At 41.8% G+C, this 19,104-nt stretch overlaps 1 protein-coding gene across 2 annotated transcripts in view; it reads left to right on the forward strand.

Annotated features, from left to right (window-relative positions):
* LOC118096556 (pro-neuregulin-3, membrane-bound isoform) overlaps nt 1–19,104 on the forward strand; it is a 327,593-nt gene that overhangs the window by 232,160 nt on the left and 76,329 nt on the right. For both annotated transcript variants that reach the window (XM_035138508.3, XM_088670153.1), the window contains exon 3: nt 1,664–1,690. In XM_035138508.3, the coding sequence (XP_034994399.3) occupies nt 1,687–1,690 (4 nt within the window). In that variant the 5' untranslated portion in view covers nt 1,664–1,686. The remainder of the gene's footprint in view (nt 1–1,663; nt 1,691–19,104) is intronic.

A 19,104-nucleotide genomic window follows, 5' to 3' on the forward strand; every position in this document is an offset into this window, starting at 1 on the left:
CATGAATGATCAGTGGGCAATATGAAATGTTTGGCAAATTATGCACCACTATGATTACTTTCTATCAAAACACCATGGAAACTTAATTTCTGTAACTTCAAGCTATCCTGATGAACTTTTCAGTGGGTGCAAGGGGTTTGCATTGATAGCCTGAATGACACAATGGAATTTGATCCATCTCTTATTAACTGGATGCTCTCCAGATGATGTTTGTCTGTTATAAAGTAAGCTTATAATTTAAGAAGCACGCGTCCTGGAAACAATTAACAGGTTTGTTATCCTGAACAAGTCCCACTGAAGTGGAGATCTAGATCAAAAGCAAATGGATCCTTTTACTCAGTAGAAATTCAAATAACGTGTTGCTCTTACATCCATTTGAAATCTTCAGGGAGGAAAGCTACTGCTGGGGGCGACATGGAGTGTGAAAATTGCAAGTCAGGAAAGGATTGGTGTGTGATGTGGGCCTTCCAAGAAAACTTCTAGCTGGATTGTAGCCATAGCAGTTTAAAAACTAGGCTGAAAACTTATATAATGTAAGCAGATATTTGTTTCTGAAGGTTCCCGATACCACTTGGAGCTATTTCTTGTGAGATAAGCAATGTTCTATTTTAAATAATTCCATATAAAGCATACATGATCAGTATTCAGAGTTCTGAAGGTCTCTCTGCCAGGTGGCATTTATTTTTAGCTATTTGGAAAGTACAGGGCATTCTGAAGCATCTGAACATTGCTGAACCAACATTGCCAAACTATTGTGTGAAACGCTTATGAGAAAAGCTTTTGAGGTTTGCACCGTTGCTCTCATGATGTACCCTGCATTTCTGAGGTTGCCTAGCAATTGCAAGTTGTTTAAACATCAAGCCAACAACAATGATAACTATTATTAAAGTACAGTCATTCAAAGGAACAGCTACCATACCTGCAAGTATAAATTCCTCCAGAATGAAGGAAAGGGAAGGAAAAGAACCTTTTGGACAATGCATGAAATACATAAACAAGAAGAAAAACAAAACACCAAGGGAGACGTGTATAACTGCACTGTTTCTAGGCATTTCAAGTAAAGTAACCTTAGTGTCTTGGATAATCTTTTTCCAGCTTTTAGTTGGTGTGAAGGACCCTAAAATGGGGGCTTTCTCCCCCCGCCCCCCGCAGTCCCATATGTCCTCAATGTTCTCTACAGTGTGTCATTTCTAAATGTATTTATTAATCACGGTGCCTTGTATTGTAATATATGTTTTTAAAATATATTTTTGGATACATTGAAAACTTCAACTTTTGGGGAATATACTTTATATTCATTTGTCAACATTTTCCAGGAAGCAGCATCTTTTGACTGTATGTGCAACAAATTCTACACATGTAGGATTTAGTGTGGAAGTTTCGTGACAATGTTGGGGTATGCTTGCTTTGATGGAGAGGTATACAAATGTTCCAATTATATGTAGTGTCTATTAACAGGAGTGCTTTTGGACTATATGTGCACCAAATTCTTGCATTCTAGGTCATGTGGGAGTATCCTAGCAATTTTGATACATCCATGAGTGACACTCAAATGTCTTTGTGCTTACAGCTTGTAATAATGTATTTGGTTTCAATGGCTCCTTACTAATGTTTACCTTCTTTTTCTTTTGTCCTTCATTTACATGCTTTCCTTGGTGTATAGCTCACCATTTAGGAATTGAATTCATGGGTAAGCTTTCAATTTTCTTTTAAATTTGCTGTTGATATTTAAATCCTCAAAAATCTATTGTGTTACACTCTGTGAAAGAATTTCAAGCACTGTGCAGATTCCAAGCATTGCCATGACAAGGTCTAAAGCTGCTGCATTTAAATGAAAGTTTTGTGACAACTATCTACTATTCAAGAGTTATCGGACATCTCAGCCTTAGATTGGGGAGAAGATCCTTTAGATTCCTCTTCTGTCATTTTCAGCTCAAAATTTCCTCTCTGAGTTGCTGTCTCATCTCTGAGTAGAAAGCAAAGGAAAGATGAGGGAACCCTGCATCTTTCTCCTCACAAATGAAAAAGCAGCTGTGGGAGAGCCACTTTGAGCTGAAAAAGTTCCAGGGTGATAAAAGTTAAGTGACAGAAAAAAGAACATGGTGGGGAGGGATGTGTAGAGGGGGGAAATTGCAACATGTATTGTGAGCTTTAGACAATCCTTTTGAAGATAAATGAGAAGTGCCCATATAAAACAAAGCCTTCTTTTTTATGAGAGACAAACTCAACCTTATGAGTTCATATCCACTGGTCAGCCATATATTTTTTACAGAAGCCATGTTTTGAATGGACAGTAACAGTGGTTGTACAGTGGCATGTTCTGAAAGGGTGTGTCTGTCACTTCAGAGGAAGGCAGCTCACATAGAAGAATTGGAGGTGAGAAAAGAAGACAAGTTGAAGGCTGTTGGATCAAAGATATTAGTTGAAGGCAACTGAGGGTTTCCTGCAATAGTCTATCTGGTGAATGAGGTAAAACATAGCAATATTGACTGTGAGGGTAGGTGTAGGCTCAAGAGGCATATACCACTCTCTCATAAGGGTGTGGTCTATTTCAGAGTTGATCCCAGATTCCTTTGAGTCTAGGGCCAACCTGAAATGGGATATGCCCACTCCTGACACAATAGGCCTTCCCCTACCAGCCGTCCCGTTGCCAGCAAACAAATCCCATATCTTTGCACAATGGGTAATTGGAAGTAGGGAGGCAGTTGCCAACTCCTCCTCTGCAATAGTCTGTGTGGGTTGCTGTTGAAGAGGAAAAACTGTAAGAGGGGCTGAGTTGTGCAAAAGCCATTTGGACTTTTGGCTCTTCCTTTTGAATGTTGAAAGGTGGGCTGCTTGTGCTTTTGCACATCAGTACAGATGAGAAATCCAAGCCTAGAAACGGACTGGGAAAGCAAACAAGTGACTGAAGAAAATGGCTTCCTTCTTTGGGGAACAAAAGAGATGCAAATTGCAGATGTCAGTTCTGCAATTCCAATGTGGCTTCTTGAGGACTGCCTCAGATAGTACTGCAGGTACAAGGTGAGGGAGAAAATGGACAATAGGATTGTAAAATATATACCTGGCCTTTTTTGTTACTCTAAATACCAGGAAAAGAGCTTTGCCTCTTGCATTATGCAGGAGGAGAAGTTCCAAGCTGCCGTAAAATGCCTCTTTAGATTATTTGGACCCTAAAGCCAACATTGAGTTTAAAATATGTATGCTTGGGAAAGCAACATGGCCAGCTGCAGAGGGAATAGATGAATACTATACGAGGCTGAGGCATTTAGCATTTGGAAACACTGATAAAGAGATCAGATCAAAGCTCATGCAACATTACAGTTCAGCTCATCTGACAAAGCCAGGATTCTGTAATTCTGGTACTACGTCAGGAGTAGCAAATGTTGGTGGACAGCAACTCCCATCGTCCCTGACCATTGGTCACCCTGGTTGTGGCTGATGGGAGTGGTATCTGGAGGGCAGCACATTGACTTGTGGTATTGTAACAGAACTCCTGGATCTTGCATGTGCTGTGCAAGTAACTGAAATGCAAGTGGCTGGCACTGCACTGAAGATCAAAAGCTGCAGACTGAAAAAGGGGCATGTATTTCAAATCTATGCATATTTACTCAGAAATACTTCCCACTGTGTTCTAAGAAGCTTATTCTTAAGGTCCATGTGATTGCTGCCTAGATGTGCAATCCTGTAGATCAGGCATGTCCAACCAGTTGATCGTGATCTACCAGTTGATCGCGTGGCATTCCTGGTCAATTGTGGTCGATTACGCCAGCGCTTTAGTGAGTGCCTTATTTTCCTGTGTCTGCGGTTAAAGTGTGTGAATGAGTGAGAGCTGCAGACTTTACGGCAGGCTTCCTCAAACTCAGCCCTACAGATGTTTTGAGACTACAATTCCCATCATCCCTGACCACTGTTCCTGCTAGCTAGGGATCATGGGAGTTGTAGGACAAAAACATCTGGAGGGCTGAGTTCGAGGAAGCCTGCTTTAGGGTGAGCTATTTAATGCAAGGGTCCCTCCCTCTAAAATAAGATCAACAACTTAGGTCTCCCCCTCTAAAGAAAGCTCAACAACTTTGGTTTTCCCTGTTAAAAAACACTCAACAACTATGTGCAGTGTCAATGGGTAGATTACTCCCAGTTTTATTATACTGGAAGTAGATCGCAGTCTCTATAGAGTTGGATATGCTTCCTATAGATGTATACTCAAAAGTAAGACCCACTGAGTTCAATGGAGTCTATTTCAAGGTAAGTGGGTATAAGATGGCAGCCAAAAATAAGCAAATCAAGTACCGAGGCTGAGACAGAAAAGGAAGCTTGCCCTTCTGGGGTGGGAGTGATTTCCATAAAACCCATTCCCCACATATGGGAAAATCTGGAGTTTTCGGGGGGGGGTATTTTTTTGTTAAAGTATGACGAAAGACGCAAAAGAAGCAAAGGCCTACAAACACAGCATAGCTTCAAGCAAATCAAAGAATTCAAGAGCTGGGTAATGAATAAGATTATGTTTTTGGAATGAAGAAAACACCAAAGAATACTGAGAAACTGTGTCCTCCCTCAAAGAGGGCACGTGTTGCGGTGAGACCTGGCAACCAAACCCTTGTGTTGTGGGTGGGTACGATTGGATAGCCACAACACCTGATTGGTAGGTCCCTTGTTGCTGGGTTTAATCTGACCAATGGGACGCTAGCCTAATGGATCAAGGGACCTATATATGCCAATGCACGTGACCCTGAGTTTTCTCTCTTGTTCAGTGCATTGGAACACCTGACCACCTCTCCCTATATTTAGGGCTTGCACGCTTGACCTTGCTATGCCGCCGTGTGTCGTCTGTCGTTGGGACAGTGGCACGGCAGGAATTTTCCCCACTTGGCTGATTGGCAGGTGCCATTTGGGTTTCGCCTGCTGTGAAGCAAATCATCACAACTTGTAAGGTTGTGGATAGGCTCTGGTTCATGTGATAGGGATGGGGGAAACGCTCTCGCCATCCCTATGTGAAGGGGTATTCTGTTAAAGGAATCCAGGGACTCAATGGTTTAGTCAACCCTGTGAGGGGTTGTGCCCGTGCCTGAGTGCAGGGGGACATCTGGGTGGTGGACATAGCATCTCCTAGGCTTTCCGCCATCCCAGGTGTTCACCCTAGGCTGACCTATGGTAGTGCCCTGGGTCAGCGCTACCTGCAACAGTGCAGGGAGCTAGTCGAACCAGAGCCTATGCAACCACTCACTTGCTGTAATCAATAAAGTTGTGGCCTAAATTCTGCCAAAAACACTGAAATATAACACTGAAATATAAGGAAGAACTGTAACCATTCTAGATGAAGCAATATCAGGAGAACTGAAGCAGTAAGTGTTCCACACTTGAACATGCAACCATTACAGTGGATCATATGAGTCCAAGGTGAAAATCCAAATTAAATGCACATTTACTACTATGGCAAAAAATTAAATACTGAGTACAGTACTGCTACTGTTTTCAGAGCTGAAGGAAATTAAGGCTCTCTATTTAAGGAGCAGCCATTGCTCTGAACATCATCAAGCCTATCTGCAAAGCAAACACATTGCCAAAGGATGAGGCAATAGATATGATGATGAATTTCAAGGAAATGGGGAAGTGAAAGATTTAAAAATTAAAATACACATTCATGATAGTGTGAAGCTAATCATATGGTCACACAGAGGTATGAAGTTCCTTATTAGGGGTGAAAAAGGAAGTGGTGCCACAAAGATTACAAACAACAGGAATCTTAGAACTGGTTAAAGGAACAACAACAAGGGCCTTCTACTACACAGTACTATAGCTGTTAACTTGGAAATACCAGTTGTGTTGACTTCAGTGGGATTTACTCCTAGGTAAGTGTGTGTAGGATTTCAGCTTTCTTCTACCTTCAGCAGGCCTCCTTCCAAGGATCAAATCACCAGGCATGAGACGATAATCTGTATACACAACCTATTTTAGGCATTACATTAGAAGAGAAACAGAACAAGATTTCTCTAATTTCCTTTCTAAAAGTACACATGGTTAAACATCTGAAGAACAAGGCAACAGGGCCTTTTCTTTCCAAATAAAGTTGAGGTGATAGAGTTGAAATACACCAGCATTCTCCCCGCCTCTGAAAACTTCCTTTTGAGAAATTCTGGTTCGCATAATATTGGACGAGACTCTATTGCTAGCTCATATTGGTGGATGAAGGAAACAGTGGGCTAAAAGTAGAGTAATGGAAGGATTAGAACCATTTATATTAACTGTATCCTGAAATTCTGCACCCTTTTGTAGGGCAAAACCTCATACGTCAGTGAATGCCTATCAGATAATATAGCATTGTTGTTGTTGTTGTTGTTGTTGTCCTCTTCGTCGTCGTCGTCGTCACTGTCATTGTTTTCCCCTGACACTTTGCCTAATCCCTGTTGAGAGTGTCTGAAATGTGCAAGGCACAGTCAGCTAAAATTCTCCAGGAAAAGAAATCATGAGCGAAACTTGTCACTTACCCATATTATTTCAGACAGAAACTCTCCCACCACCGGCTCAGTTTGTTTACAGCTATGCTAATGGTGACATGAAGTAAAGCATTGTTTTGACACACTCGTGAGGGAACCTTATAAAAATCAGAGCAAACAGCTGTTAAACTGTGAGTGGGAAGTTAGCTTATTTGAAAGGATTTGGACACTGGCTTCGATGTTTGTTTTCTACAAAAAAATTAATAAAATAAAACAAAATGTTTCTTTAGTGCAGTCCTGTGCGTGTCTTCTTAGAAGTAAGTCCCACTGCATTCAACGGGACTTACTTGCGAGTAACTGTATAGTGGGCTACAGCTTTCATTTCCCACAGAAAATAATAGTAATAATTTCATGTACTGCTTATCGGTAGACATTTTGGGAGCCAGCAGTAGTGGTACTGGCTATTTTCTGAAGATATGTTTAGATTACCACATATAATCCTTTGCAATATGTTAAACCAGTGTTCCACAAACCCTGAGATTCCTTTATTGGGGACTTATTAATGGTGTAATGATGCAAAGGTATGGATGGGCCCATTTAAGCCTAGTCCATCCCAGCAATTCATGTGACTTTCCAGGTGGATTTTTAATGGAAAATCCTGCAGAAACATAAAAAGTGAAATTCTTACAAGATGCTCTGAGGGTTGCACACTGCAATAAAACAAATTTTTCTTTTAAACTTTTCCAAATAGGACATGAGGTAGCTCACAGCCTGGAGTGGGTGGGGGGGGGGACTCCTTGATGCCTCACACTTTGAGTGAGAATACAGCAGCAAGTCCACAGAGAGAGAGAGATCAAATGTGCTAGTGTTTTGCCACTCTCAGGGGGAATTTGACAGAAAAAGGTGTTGGGGAGGGGCAGCCATTCCCCCCCCCCAACAAAGTTCATCTGGAGAGAGATGGGATGCCATCAAATGCCAGAGCACTTATTGCATCTGCACTCAAAGTGTGCAGAAGCAAGGAGCCCCATGTATTAGCTGCTCTAGGCTGTGGGTGGCTGGCTACCCTATTTTGAAAAGAAAGAAAGAAAGAAAGAAAGAAAGAAAGAAAGAAAGAAAGAAAGAAAGAAAGAAAGAAAAGAAATACATTTTTAGAGGAATGGGGGCAGTAAGCAACCCCCGTACGTCCTTGTAAAGGAATCAAAAATATTGTGGATTCTGAAGTGGACTGTGAACTGACCATGATTCACTTGTATTGAAGCAGGTGAGTTCAGCAGATTATTCCCACATCCCGAATGGTCCCTTTCCTTGGGAAAACAGGGTGCTCACCCCCTCTAATCTTCCCCAGCAGTGTACAGTGACACGAGAGAGTAGGTATATTTGAACAGTGCAGCAGTGTATGAAATAGCAGAAAGAGCAATGGTTGATGTGCCAGGGTTCATGCACATTTGTTTGTGCCTGAACACAAGAATCAAGAAGTATCCACCCTCCCCTCAGAGATTTCACTTCTAGAGACTCGGGGGCAGAGGGCTTAAATCCAAAGGGTGGCACTCAAATGCATGTTTTAAATTTTAATAGGGACAGCAAGAGAACATTAAATCGTGGAGTGGGGAATAGAAAGCTCTCTAAAAGCAGAATTTGCATGTTTCTTCTCCCTGGTGCAAATATCTTTACCACTTACATGGTCTGTACAAACTCACTGTTATTCCAATCCTTTCTGAACCATGGCAGGGTGGAACATTTCACTGGCAGTCGAAATGTAATTGTTATTCTGAAGGAGCATCCTCCTAAGCCTGTGACCAAACCAATGTCAAGAGCATAAACCATAAACAATTTTATGCACGAAAGGCATAAAGTCAGACCATGTGTGACTCTAAACTAAATATTGCCGAAGCATGAATATAGCACTTCAGCAGGTGTTTCCGCAGAACAAACTGGCATCTGGCATTTTTACAATGTCAAGATTACTGAAATAGAGCTTAGCATATACAAATCTTCCTAAAGGTTTATTTGAATCTTATTAGTGCCACTCAGGAAAAAATAAGCAGAATCCTTCACATTCCATGTTGGAAAATTAGTCCGGGATATGTTGGGAGGTGCCTTTCTGGGTCTGTTCTGTGAGTTTTAGAATCAAATAATGAAATGTCAGTTATGCTATATTGTATTTTTGACAATGAAGCCTCTGGCACTAATTAACTGAGCTGATGTGATGGTTTGTAACATTCCAACTAGATGAGGAACAAAACTGTCAACAGCAAAACGTTCAGAATCCAGTTTCTATGAGAAGGGATAGTTGTCTGTTTAAAGGTAAAGGGGCCCCTGACCATCAGGTCCAGTTGTGTCAGACTCTGGGGTTGCGGCGCTCATCTCGCTCTATAGGCCGAGGGAGCCGGCGTTTGTCCGCAGACAGCTTCCGGGTCATGTGGCCAGCATGACAAAGTTTAGCACTGATTAAACCTCCTATGGGCCCTATAGATGGAAGAGCTCGCGGGTCAGGCTTTGTTTGTATGAATATTCATCTTTTTTCCTTTTCAACCTTTTTTGGTACAGCCTTTTCACTTCCTACTGTTTCTTCCTCCTTTCTGAGCTGATCGACTGAGTATGATCAGAGCATTCAGTGAACAGGATAACGTTACAAGATCAGCACTATTTGGTCATGCAAAGAAGTGACTGAAAGTGAGGGTATCAGAGTCAGCAAGGGAAGTTTTTTTGCAAAAAAGAAAAGAAAAAAAGGGAAAACCAGCTAAAAGGGGGAGGTGGTGCTAATGCTGACATTCATTAAAAAAACAACAACCCTGAGCACCATATTTAAGAGGAGACCATTACTTCCCAAAGAACCAAGACACAACCTTAACGCAATATTAAGACTTCAACATTGGAGGGGCATTTTTTGCCTACAAAAACATCATTGCCACCCCTCTCCCCACCACCAAATGTATCTAACTAAACTTCTGCTAAAGCTTGCATGCAAAAAGGTGAGGGTGGGACGTGGGAGAAAAGGGAAAGGGTGCTTTTGTTTCATTTGCAGGCGCTTCTGGAAGGCGGGGGAGAAGTGAAAATCAGTGCTTCCCTTTCTTTTGTTTTCCTCCCTTGGTAGCCTAATGTGTACCAACCTCCCCCATTTCTAAGCACACTGATGATTGCAATTGAACATTACCACTGTGATACTGGGAATAAGGCTCTGAAAGTACATGACACGCTTAGCTAAATTTAATTGGTCACCTTGAATTATAATGTCAATGGTTACGGTCAAATTTTAATTTTACCAAGCCACAGAGGTTGCCTCTGCTAACGATGAGATCAGCAAAACTCTCCAAACGATATATGCTATTTTGCAACCAAAAATTCAGCTGCACAAAACATTAAATATATTTGCCTGCTCTGCTTGCTACTCTGTCCATCTTGCTGTCTGGCATGATTTCTGCAACAGTACAAAGGATTTGACAATAGAAATACCAAGGATATGACACTGGGAATTTGTGATGAGCTGTAAGACATACATAGTTGGTTTTTTTTCCCTCTAGGTGCTTAAGAATTCAATATCACAAAAGTGTGACTCATGTTAGAAAGTAACAAATACATTATGTTAACAACACTTTAATTCTGGTGCTATTGCCATCATGTACAAAGAATTGCGCAGTGCTTGATAGATGGCTTAGGAATGATGACAGCTAAAAGCAATTAATTATGTTATCTATTTCTCAGAATGTTTGATAATACGTAAAATCCAGTCCTGACAGGGGGATTTAGAGAGAATTCCACCTAACAGGCAGGGAGACCTCCAAAATGATACCAAGCATGAGATCAGGAAATAGGCATTGGAACAGGAATGGAAAACAGGACCACCACCCCTAGCAGGCCGGAACTTGAGCTCACCCTGCCCCCCTGCATATCATTTTGGCAGGTAGGCAGGGCTGCCCATCTGTCATTTACCAGATGTCAACATGATGTAAGACGAGTCACCTTCAAAGGGACCAATCAGGAGCATTCTCCAAGTCAGGGGTTGGCAAAGTTTTTGTGGCTTGGGCTGGTTCACGGTCCCGCAGACATCATGGTGGGCTGGAGTGTGTTTGCGTGTGCACACATACATGCATGTGCAAATGCTATTTCTGGCACTCTTTCCTGCGTGGAGGAGGCTTGCACAGCTTCCCATTGGCTACAGGAGCTTCCGGCAGCCAATGGGAAGCCTGCAGCATCACTGAAGGCGGTCCCCGCTCTGCTCCACGCTGGTTTAGCATGGCGCACGGGAGCTGACCGAGCAGGCGGCGGGGGGCCCCAAGCTGTTGGTGGGGATCCATTGGCCGCTTGCGGCCCATGGGCCTTAGGTTGCCGACCCCACTCCAAGAATAGGAATTCAGGGGAATATTATGAAGCCAACAGTTGGAAAACCATTCCTGCAGAGATTAGTCGTAATACTTAGCATCTGTATAGTGGTTTTTAGTGTTCAAAGGTGGAGCCCTTTCAGGTGTGGGGTGTTATTGTTCCTATATGTACACTGCTAGTCAGTGTAGGCAATGCCAAACCAGGTGGACCAATGGTCTGACTTTGTATAAGACAGCTTCCTATGTTCTTAAGGTCACCAGGTGAGTTCTTGGCAGAAGAAGCAGTGGACTAGGGACTTCCTCCCTCACAGGCCTTCTCATAAGCCTTCTCACTTCACTGAATCACATATCTCTCCATTAATAATGAAATCAATACAGTCTTTAAAAATGTTGCTCATTGGCTCAAGTGGTTTTTTTTAAAAGGAATCGTGGTTTATGTGTTTTAAGAATGAGTTTCAGATTTCAACACTGGTGAGGACTTATGAGAATGAAACCACTAAGTACTTAGGTTCTGAACACATTTTGCTTGGACGAGGTTGGATTTCAACTGACATAAGTAGAGATGGGAGAGAAATTTGATTTTGTCTGCATTTTAATGATAAACTATATAATTTACTTTTCTTGAAACTGTATATGAACCTCGACATGATTATCCTCTGAAGTTCACACACCTCCAGATTTTGTGTTGCAGGTCTCCAACTAAGCAATGGTTTAAAAACGCATACATTAATGAATATAACATTACAATATCACATTAGGGGAAATTGCTTACAGAATATAGGATTGGAAAAATAAGAAATGAAAGAGCTTCAAATTAATATTCCTCCTTTTGTACAAGTATTCTTGGGGGCAGTGGGTTTCTGGATTAGAACTCTAAAAGCATGAAGATCACCGGAAGACTTGCCCCTATCTTGTTACCCTGACTCTTCTCTAAGTGCCATTTCTTCATGGTGAAATATTCAGTCCGAGAGACATGGTCAGAAGAGAAGCAGCACAGTTGCTGCTGGTGCATTTCCTGGGATGTGACATTTCCTACAAAGGTAAGTAGAGACACAGCCTGTTTTGTACACATTCTACTTTGTTTCAGTTTAAATGTATTAATTTTTATTCTCTGCTGTTAGGGGCACAGGATTTTTTCCTATAGGAATCTAGAAGATGTCAGCATTTCTGTTACCTTCATGCACATCCAGGACTGATTCTCCACCATCATATATACTTCGGCTAGAAAGCAACTGCATCTTGCATTTTCCATCCAGCTACAGCGAAATGGTAAGCCCCAGAATAATGTGTATGAATTCACTTTGCAATGTTACATGATTAAATGATTTAAACTGATCAGGGTTCCACCTAATCATTCCTGTAATCAAGAGAATAAGAGACCAGCACTACCTTAGGACTATTTCAAACAACACACGCAGTGAGGCTTGGGAGGAGGCAACCCATATAAAGCCCATGCTTTTAGCTTCCAGGAGAGTCTTGTTTCAAGTAAGAACGTAAGAAGGCCAGCAGCCTATCTAATCCAGCATCCTGTTTTCATAATGGCCAACCAGATGTCTGCAGGAAACCCACAAGCAGAATTCAAGCCCAAATCACTCTGCCCTCCCGTGGCTTTCAGCAACGGGTATTAAGCATATTGCCTCCTACTGCAAAGGCAGAGCATAGGCATAATGGCTAATAGCCACTGATGGCTCTCTCCTCCGTGGGGGGAAAAGTAACAAGCTGAAAGAAGATAATTTCCTGCAGGTAAGTATGGAAGGAGAAAGCAAGCCAAGAGTTCTAATGTGAGAACTTTTCCAGCCCAAATTTTGGACATGGGGGTGGGATGGAAGGAGATCCAAATGGCAGTGGAGCCAAATGGCAGAGTGCCATTCCCGACTCCCTTGCAGCAATACTCTCACACGACTTGCCAGCACTGCTTTTGGCAGCATCAAATCAACACCTTAACAAAAGAATGGAAGGCAAAAACGATGACGCTACCCAGTAATCTTGTGCCCCCAAACCACTTGGGGGGGGAGTAAATCAGTGAAGTGCCCCACAAATCTGCCAGCTTAGAATGAATCAGTGATTTGGGGAGGGAAGGATTTTCAGCTTAGAAAATGTGGGCGCCGTGACTGCATATGGGACAGAAAAGAAAGTAATATGCACCCACCAGGAGTCGGTTTGTGTTTGTTTGTTCGTTCATTCGTTCGTTAACTGGGAAAAACAATTTAGAAAATTGAAATTGAAAAATCTTAGTCAACTATTTGCTTTAAAAATGTTTTTCTTTTCTTTTCAGAGGAAGTGGAATGCAAGAGAAGAAAATGTGCTGGGATGTGGCTAATGTTGTTGCTGCTTGCTGATGTGTGTGCTGAGTGTAAATAAAACTACTCTCTTCTCTCTTGGTTTCACTTCTTTATGTTGTGGACTCCTTACATTATCACTACCACCCACATCTTTATGCAAGCAACCTACAAAGCACATTTCCACATTATAAATTGACAGTTGTCCCAAATATCTGTTTATTTCTACAATGCATATATCACTTAATGCCATAGTTTTTAAGCACTGTACAACAGAAACTATTACTTAAAATGCCTGCTGGAATGATAATAGAACTTTCCCCCAAGCACTGGAATATAGTGACAGTTATATAAAGAATTATGGATCCATGAAAAAAGTGATTATACAAGATTCATCTAATGAACGGAGAAATATATCCAGTAGAGTTGTCTGTTTGAACATGGATAGGTTCACAGTAAACTGAATTTGAATATCTGGTTCTGAATAGAAGAACAATTATATCAATATATCCATGTATCCCTATAACTTTTGTTGTTGATGAGGGGATATGCTTTAACAAGAGAAAGGATATGGTGTTCCTCCGTATTTTACTATTATTATAAAACATCACTTCCAATCTCAAAATAATACAGTTCAGTCTGTGCTTTAGATTGATGAACCATGCACAATTAAGCTAGGCCACTGTGTCTTCAAATGGTGAACCACATACAGTCTTGAAAAATCCTACCTTTCTCAACACTTGTGCATCTGATTTCATGACCAATTGCAGGCACCTCATCTGATACCACGTTTTAACAGCTTGTAAATATTCACAAAAATACTTTGGAAGGTTTTGTGCTGTCCTACATTTAATGCATGAATGTCCTGGTACAACTCTTAATTCTTTTCCACATATCTCTGGCAGTCCAGCCTACGAGACAGAATCAGCCCTTGTTGTAGAGACTTTCCAGCCTGCTTTCTCTTAACGTATGGGGCAAAGGGTGTCTGTGATGGGTCCCAGAGTGAACATACAATTCGGGATGGCCACAATTCAGCATGGGACATTAGCATACCATGAAAGTGGCTGAAATTTTCCTTGAAAAATTGATGTGCTATGCTGGATGCACCTACTGCTTTATGACCCTCTGGCTGAAGAGGATCTATTTGCAAGTAGATGGGTAGTAACTTCATCGTAAAGAAGGTAAGAAGAATGCACCAGGATTCCCTGATGCAATCTGCAGCTGTCAGGCACAAGGGAATTACAGAGCATCACTCCAGACATTTGTCTGATGTGGGAAGAGTGGATAAATCAGAAGCCTCCCAGCTGAGAGGAAGAGCAGTGTGAAAACAAAGTAAAAATAAATAAATAAAAAAGTAACTGTCAATCTTGTACGTTGCAAGGAGGATGCCTGTCCAGCATTTAGTAAACTGATTGAGGAAAATATGTGTTTTTTAAAAAAGTATTTGAAGAGTGTGCCCCTCCAAATTTAATCTAGAGGAACCATATGCTCCAAGTCTTAACATTTTGGGAAATGTTGCCCCAGAGTCCTGCCTCTGGATGTGGGAAACTCAGTTCCCCACTTGGCCAGGAAATTCATTGGGCAGCTTTGAACAAGGTCACACACATACCATATTTTTAAAGCACATCTGAAGCATATTGCTTCCACCATGGAATCCTGGGAGCTAAACTGTTGAGAGTGCTGGGAATGGTAGCTATGTGAGAGGTATATTTCCCAGAATTATTTGGGGGAAGGCTTATGCTTTAAATGTATGCTGTGGATGTGACCTCAGACATTTTCTCTCCTCCTCCATTTCCACATAGTATTCCTGGGAGTATATAATTAGAAAACTTAGTGTACCATGAGCCATTGGATGACAATTGGATACATCTAATAAATAAATGTGACATATAAATGAATATGTGCAAGAAGTAAGCAGTCTCATCCTCTCTCCTTGCATCTCCCTTCTAGTTTGCTTTCTCTGCTCCCAAGCCTTTGCTTTCTCCCTCACTTTGAATTTCCATAAACATAATCCATTGGTAGCTTGGATTAGTGGACTGAGATGATGGATATTAGCCATGAAGTGCAGTTACTAGGAGTCATTGCTAAAGAACAAATTAGCTCAGACTTACTGTAATGTTGAGAGGGGCGTTTTGAAGTTTTTCTCATTTGCAGTTAGAATGGCTCCTCTTGTCACTGCAAATGATACAACCGTTGAAAAACTGGGGTTGCAACGTGAGTTAAATTGCCGAGTTCATAAAATATGAATGCCTAGAAAATGAATACACCAATGTTAAGTCGGTTAATCAGTTTTAGAGAAACAAAGGAACATTTTACTTACTATAAGATGCAGTTCCATGGGATATTAATGAAGCCATAACAATGGCATTTTTGCCTCTGTGGCTGGTCTTTTCTTTATCCACTACATTTGTTCAGCAAAGATGGATTTAAATGTAGACTTGGCATGGAAAAATGAAAACCAAAATTGATGGATTTGCCCATCTCTACTCAGCATTGGGTCCTGTTGAACTCAGTGGAGTTTACGCTCAGATAACGGGATTAGGATTGCAGCCTATATTGAGAAAGAGATATGTCTAAGGTCACCCTGTGGATTTCAGGGCAGAGTGTGGTTTTTGGTATGCATCTCCCCTATCCAACTCCAACGTCACACCTTGATACTTTGATACTACTGAGAGATGTCTCTCAGAGATTGACCAAACACAATGCAAAAAAAGCTCACAGATTTCAAAATGTACAGGGAATTAAGAGGGGAGGAAAAAAATACAGAACATTTCAGAATGATCAGCAGAAACATATGGATTAAACCAATCAGTTTCCCCAACAACAGCAATCTAGTTACCCTGAAGGAAAGCATGGTCACTGTGTACTTGCATGGGAGTAAAAAAGAGTACCATTGAAGTGACAGCTTTTGAATCAAGTCTTTAGGACCTCTTTCTGCAGAGACTCATTTTGTGTTGAGTTTCATAAGCTTTCTGCAGGCTTTTCCATGAAGTGTAGATGCCTGAGAGGGGTGAGTGGGGATGGGCACACCAGTTGCAGTCCCTGTCATCAAGTGATCCCAGAAGTCTCAGTTGAAGGGAAGTGACTGTGTGAAGCAGGGACCCAATAGTATCTGTGAAAATTCTGGATTCCCAAAACTTCTCCTGTATCCATAGAGGCACCAACTTCAAACAGTGATGCTCTGTGAGTTGAGGCCTACAGAAATGGTGGTGGAGAAAGGTAGAGCAGTGTACTCATCCCTGTATACCCCCCTTGTGTTTATTTTTCCTTAGCCTCATAACATTTGCAGAGGTTTTGGTTCCTAGTGCGAAAGAATGCTGGGAAAATGCCGCTCCTCTTAATGCAGATTTGTAAGTAATTTTGACAGCCAGTAGTATATTGATTCATTAATTAGTCCACAAAAGCTACTGGGCTATATTTCATTTATTCCCCTACTTAAAGACTGGTAGGATGTGTTTTTATGCTGGGGGCGGGAGGGCAAACCCACTTTCCACAGCCAGCATGGAAATATAGGATATTAAACTCTTAGCTGGCCAATGATAATGATTTTTCAAAGTCTTCTAGCAAACTGGTTGGTAGAGGAGGGACAGAACTTAAGGGAAAGCTTCTGTTCCTCCATAGCAAGTGTGGAAATCAAGTGGACTGGTTGCGGAGAATTGGCCAAATCCCTCCCCCCCCACCTGCCAATTTACTTGCCTCTCTGCAGTTCCTGGTCACCTATGCCTACCAGGTAGGTATAGAGGAGAAATTTGATTCAGTTTGCATATAAAAGCAAACCCAGCTAAACTGCACTTTATAAAACAGCATGGAAATGAAAACAGCCATCCTTCGAAAGTCACATTTCTCTGAATTTTGCAATGCAGTTCTCTAGCCAAGTAGTGTGTGTGAAAAATGCATGGATTAGGCTAAAGTGTGGATTAAAATGCATGCATTAGTAAAAGTAAAATGAACATATGCATTGTATTATGGGCAATTGCTTTGCAAAGGTTCATATATTAGGCAGAATTGCATACAATTGCATACAAACATATCCCTTGCTGCCCAGGTGTGTCCAATGGCTGCCAATTAACTGCAAATGAAGCCGCCCCAAGCTGTAGTTTTGTGACTTAATCACATGAGGCAGCTGCACCTGAAGGCTGAACGTTCATGGCTATCATAGCAGTATTGCTGGCTACAATGCTAAATCCTTGCTGCTGCTGGAAGGTAAGTGCCTCGAGCTTTGTCTGCTGCAGGATAATAACAATAATAATTTTATTATTTATACCCTGCCCATCTGGCTGGGTTGCCCCAGTCACTCTTTCCCCCTCCCTAGAACCTTGCCCTCCACCAGGGCCCACCCCACAATTTGAGACTCTTCATCTGAGGATCACTAGGCTATTTACAATATAAAAACAAAAAATACATAACATAGTAACAAAAAAACCCAATAGCCTCCCACCTTTATTGAAATTCATTGAAATTTTAAAAAAAACTTTTTTTAGTTTTCTTTTATATATTTTTAATTGAAGCAGGTCAAACAAATCAAAATAATTAAAATAACAGAAAGGCAGAAAAAAACACAAGCGAGTGACTTCTCACTTGGGTTTCAGCTAGGGAACTCTGAGCAAAACATTTCCGATTTTCTGAACATTTACAGGGCTCCTCCCATGTGTGAGTTGCCTAGTCCTGAGTTATGGTCAAAACTTTCCCCACATTCCAAGCATTTATGGGGGTTTTTTGTCCCACGTGGAGCTTATCTTCCATTCGCCTTGTTCTTTGCTCTTCCTTGTGCCTACGTCCTCTTTGATTTCAACATGGGGGTAGGCAGATCCGAGAGTGCCAGAATTCAGAGGGAAGAAGTGGTGTTGCTATTTATGACTGGGGAGGCTCTGCACAAATCTGCTTTGATACACGGAAAGAGGTATCTGTGCATATGATAGCTGAAGTTGTCTCTTAGGCATTTATGCTTGCTTTGAAATGCGAGGAGACACAGACCTAGCCAGTTAGCAGTACCTCCCACATTTCACACCCTTGGCACTACAATTTCAGGTTATTGTTGGTAATCGTTCTGCGAAGGTGTTTAAGCCATTCTGTATTATTAATATGCCTATAACATTCAGTGTTGATGCTTACTAATAGCTGTTGATACAGAAAGCTCACATATTCCACGAGAGTTAATTGGGCTGCAACCCACATACATTGCAAATAATGCCGCTTGAAGCAAGCTCTTATGGATATTCAGTCAATCTCACGGAGGCTGCCATTATCTAGCAGCTAGCAAACAGAAAGAGAGAATCCTTGTTAATTTGGTGAATGGCATCATAAAGATCATGTTCTGCAGTTTTGTATACCGTGTCGATTGGCCATGTGGCAGAATGTCAGGACAAGCCTCAGACTTTTGCAGAATCTTTAGGAAGAAATGAGGCTTTTCTGCATAAATGCCAATGCAAACAGGTCTCATTCATATCATCAGTCCCCTGGGGGTAGTGGTGGATGAGTAGTTTGAGCAAATAGGTTCATGACCACGTAAAAGCCTTTGAAAACAATGTTACTGTGTGAAGTGCTTGTGTAGATACATGCTTTTTGTTAGTCAACAATGCACATAACAGCCCACCATCTTTAAACTGGCCCAGCGCATCACTGCTTTTGCCCAATGAGAAGTGCTTTCCCATAGCTGAAGAAATATTACTGCTCTTGGGCTCTGTTGTATGAGAAACAGGCCTCTGCTTCTTAGTGTTTCTGCCTCAAGCTCTTGTGAGCTTGTCTTTTCCACACCAACTGGTTAGGGCTAATAGTGAAGATGCTGGGTGTGCTGTCGTGGGGGGGGGTCTGCTGTAGTGCCATTATGACTGGATGGCAAGACCAAAGTACGCCCCCCGCAACAACTTTGATGAGTGAGTGGCAGATAATAGAGGCACAATGCACAACAGCTGCATCAGGCCCCCACCATCTTCAGCTGAATCATGGTGCCAGAGCAAGAGTGGCAATAGGGAGTGAGTTGGACTGATTTACTTTGGGATATGGGGAAGATGGGAATGGATGTGTAGCAGCCACGCAGAAGGGAAGATGATGGTGCAGCCGGGGGGGGGCGACTTT

Source organism: Zootoca vivipara, chromosome 5, assembly GCF_965207765.1.
Source record: "Zootoca vivipara chromosome 5, rZooViv2.hap1.1, whole genome shotgun sequence".
Lineage (NCBI taxonomy): Eukaryota > Metazoa > Chordata > Lepidosauria > Squamata > Lacertidae > Zootoca > Zootoca vivipara.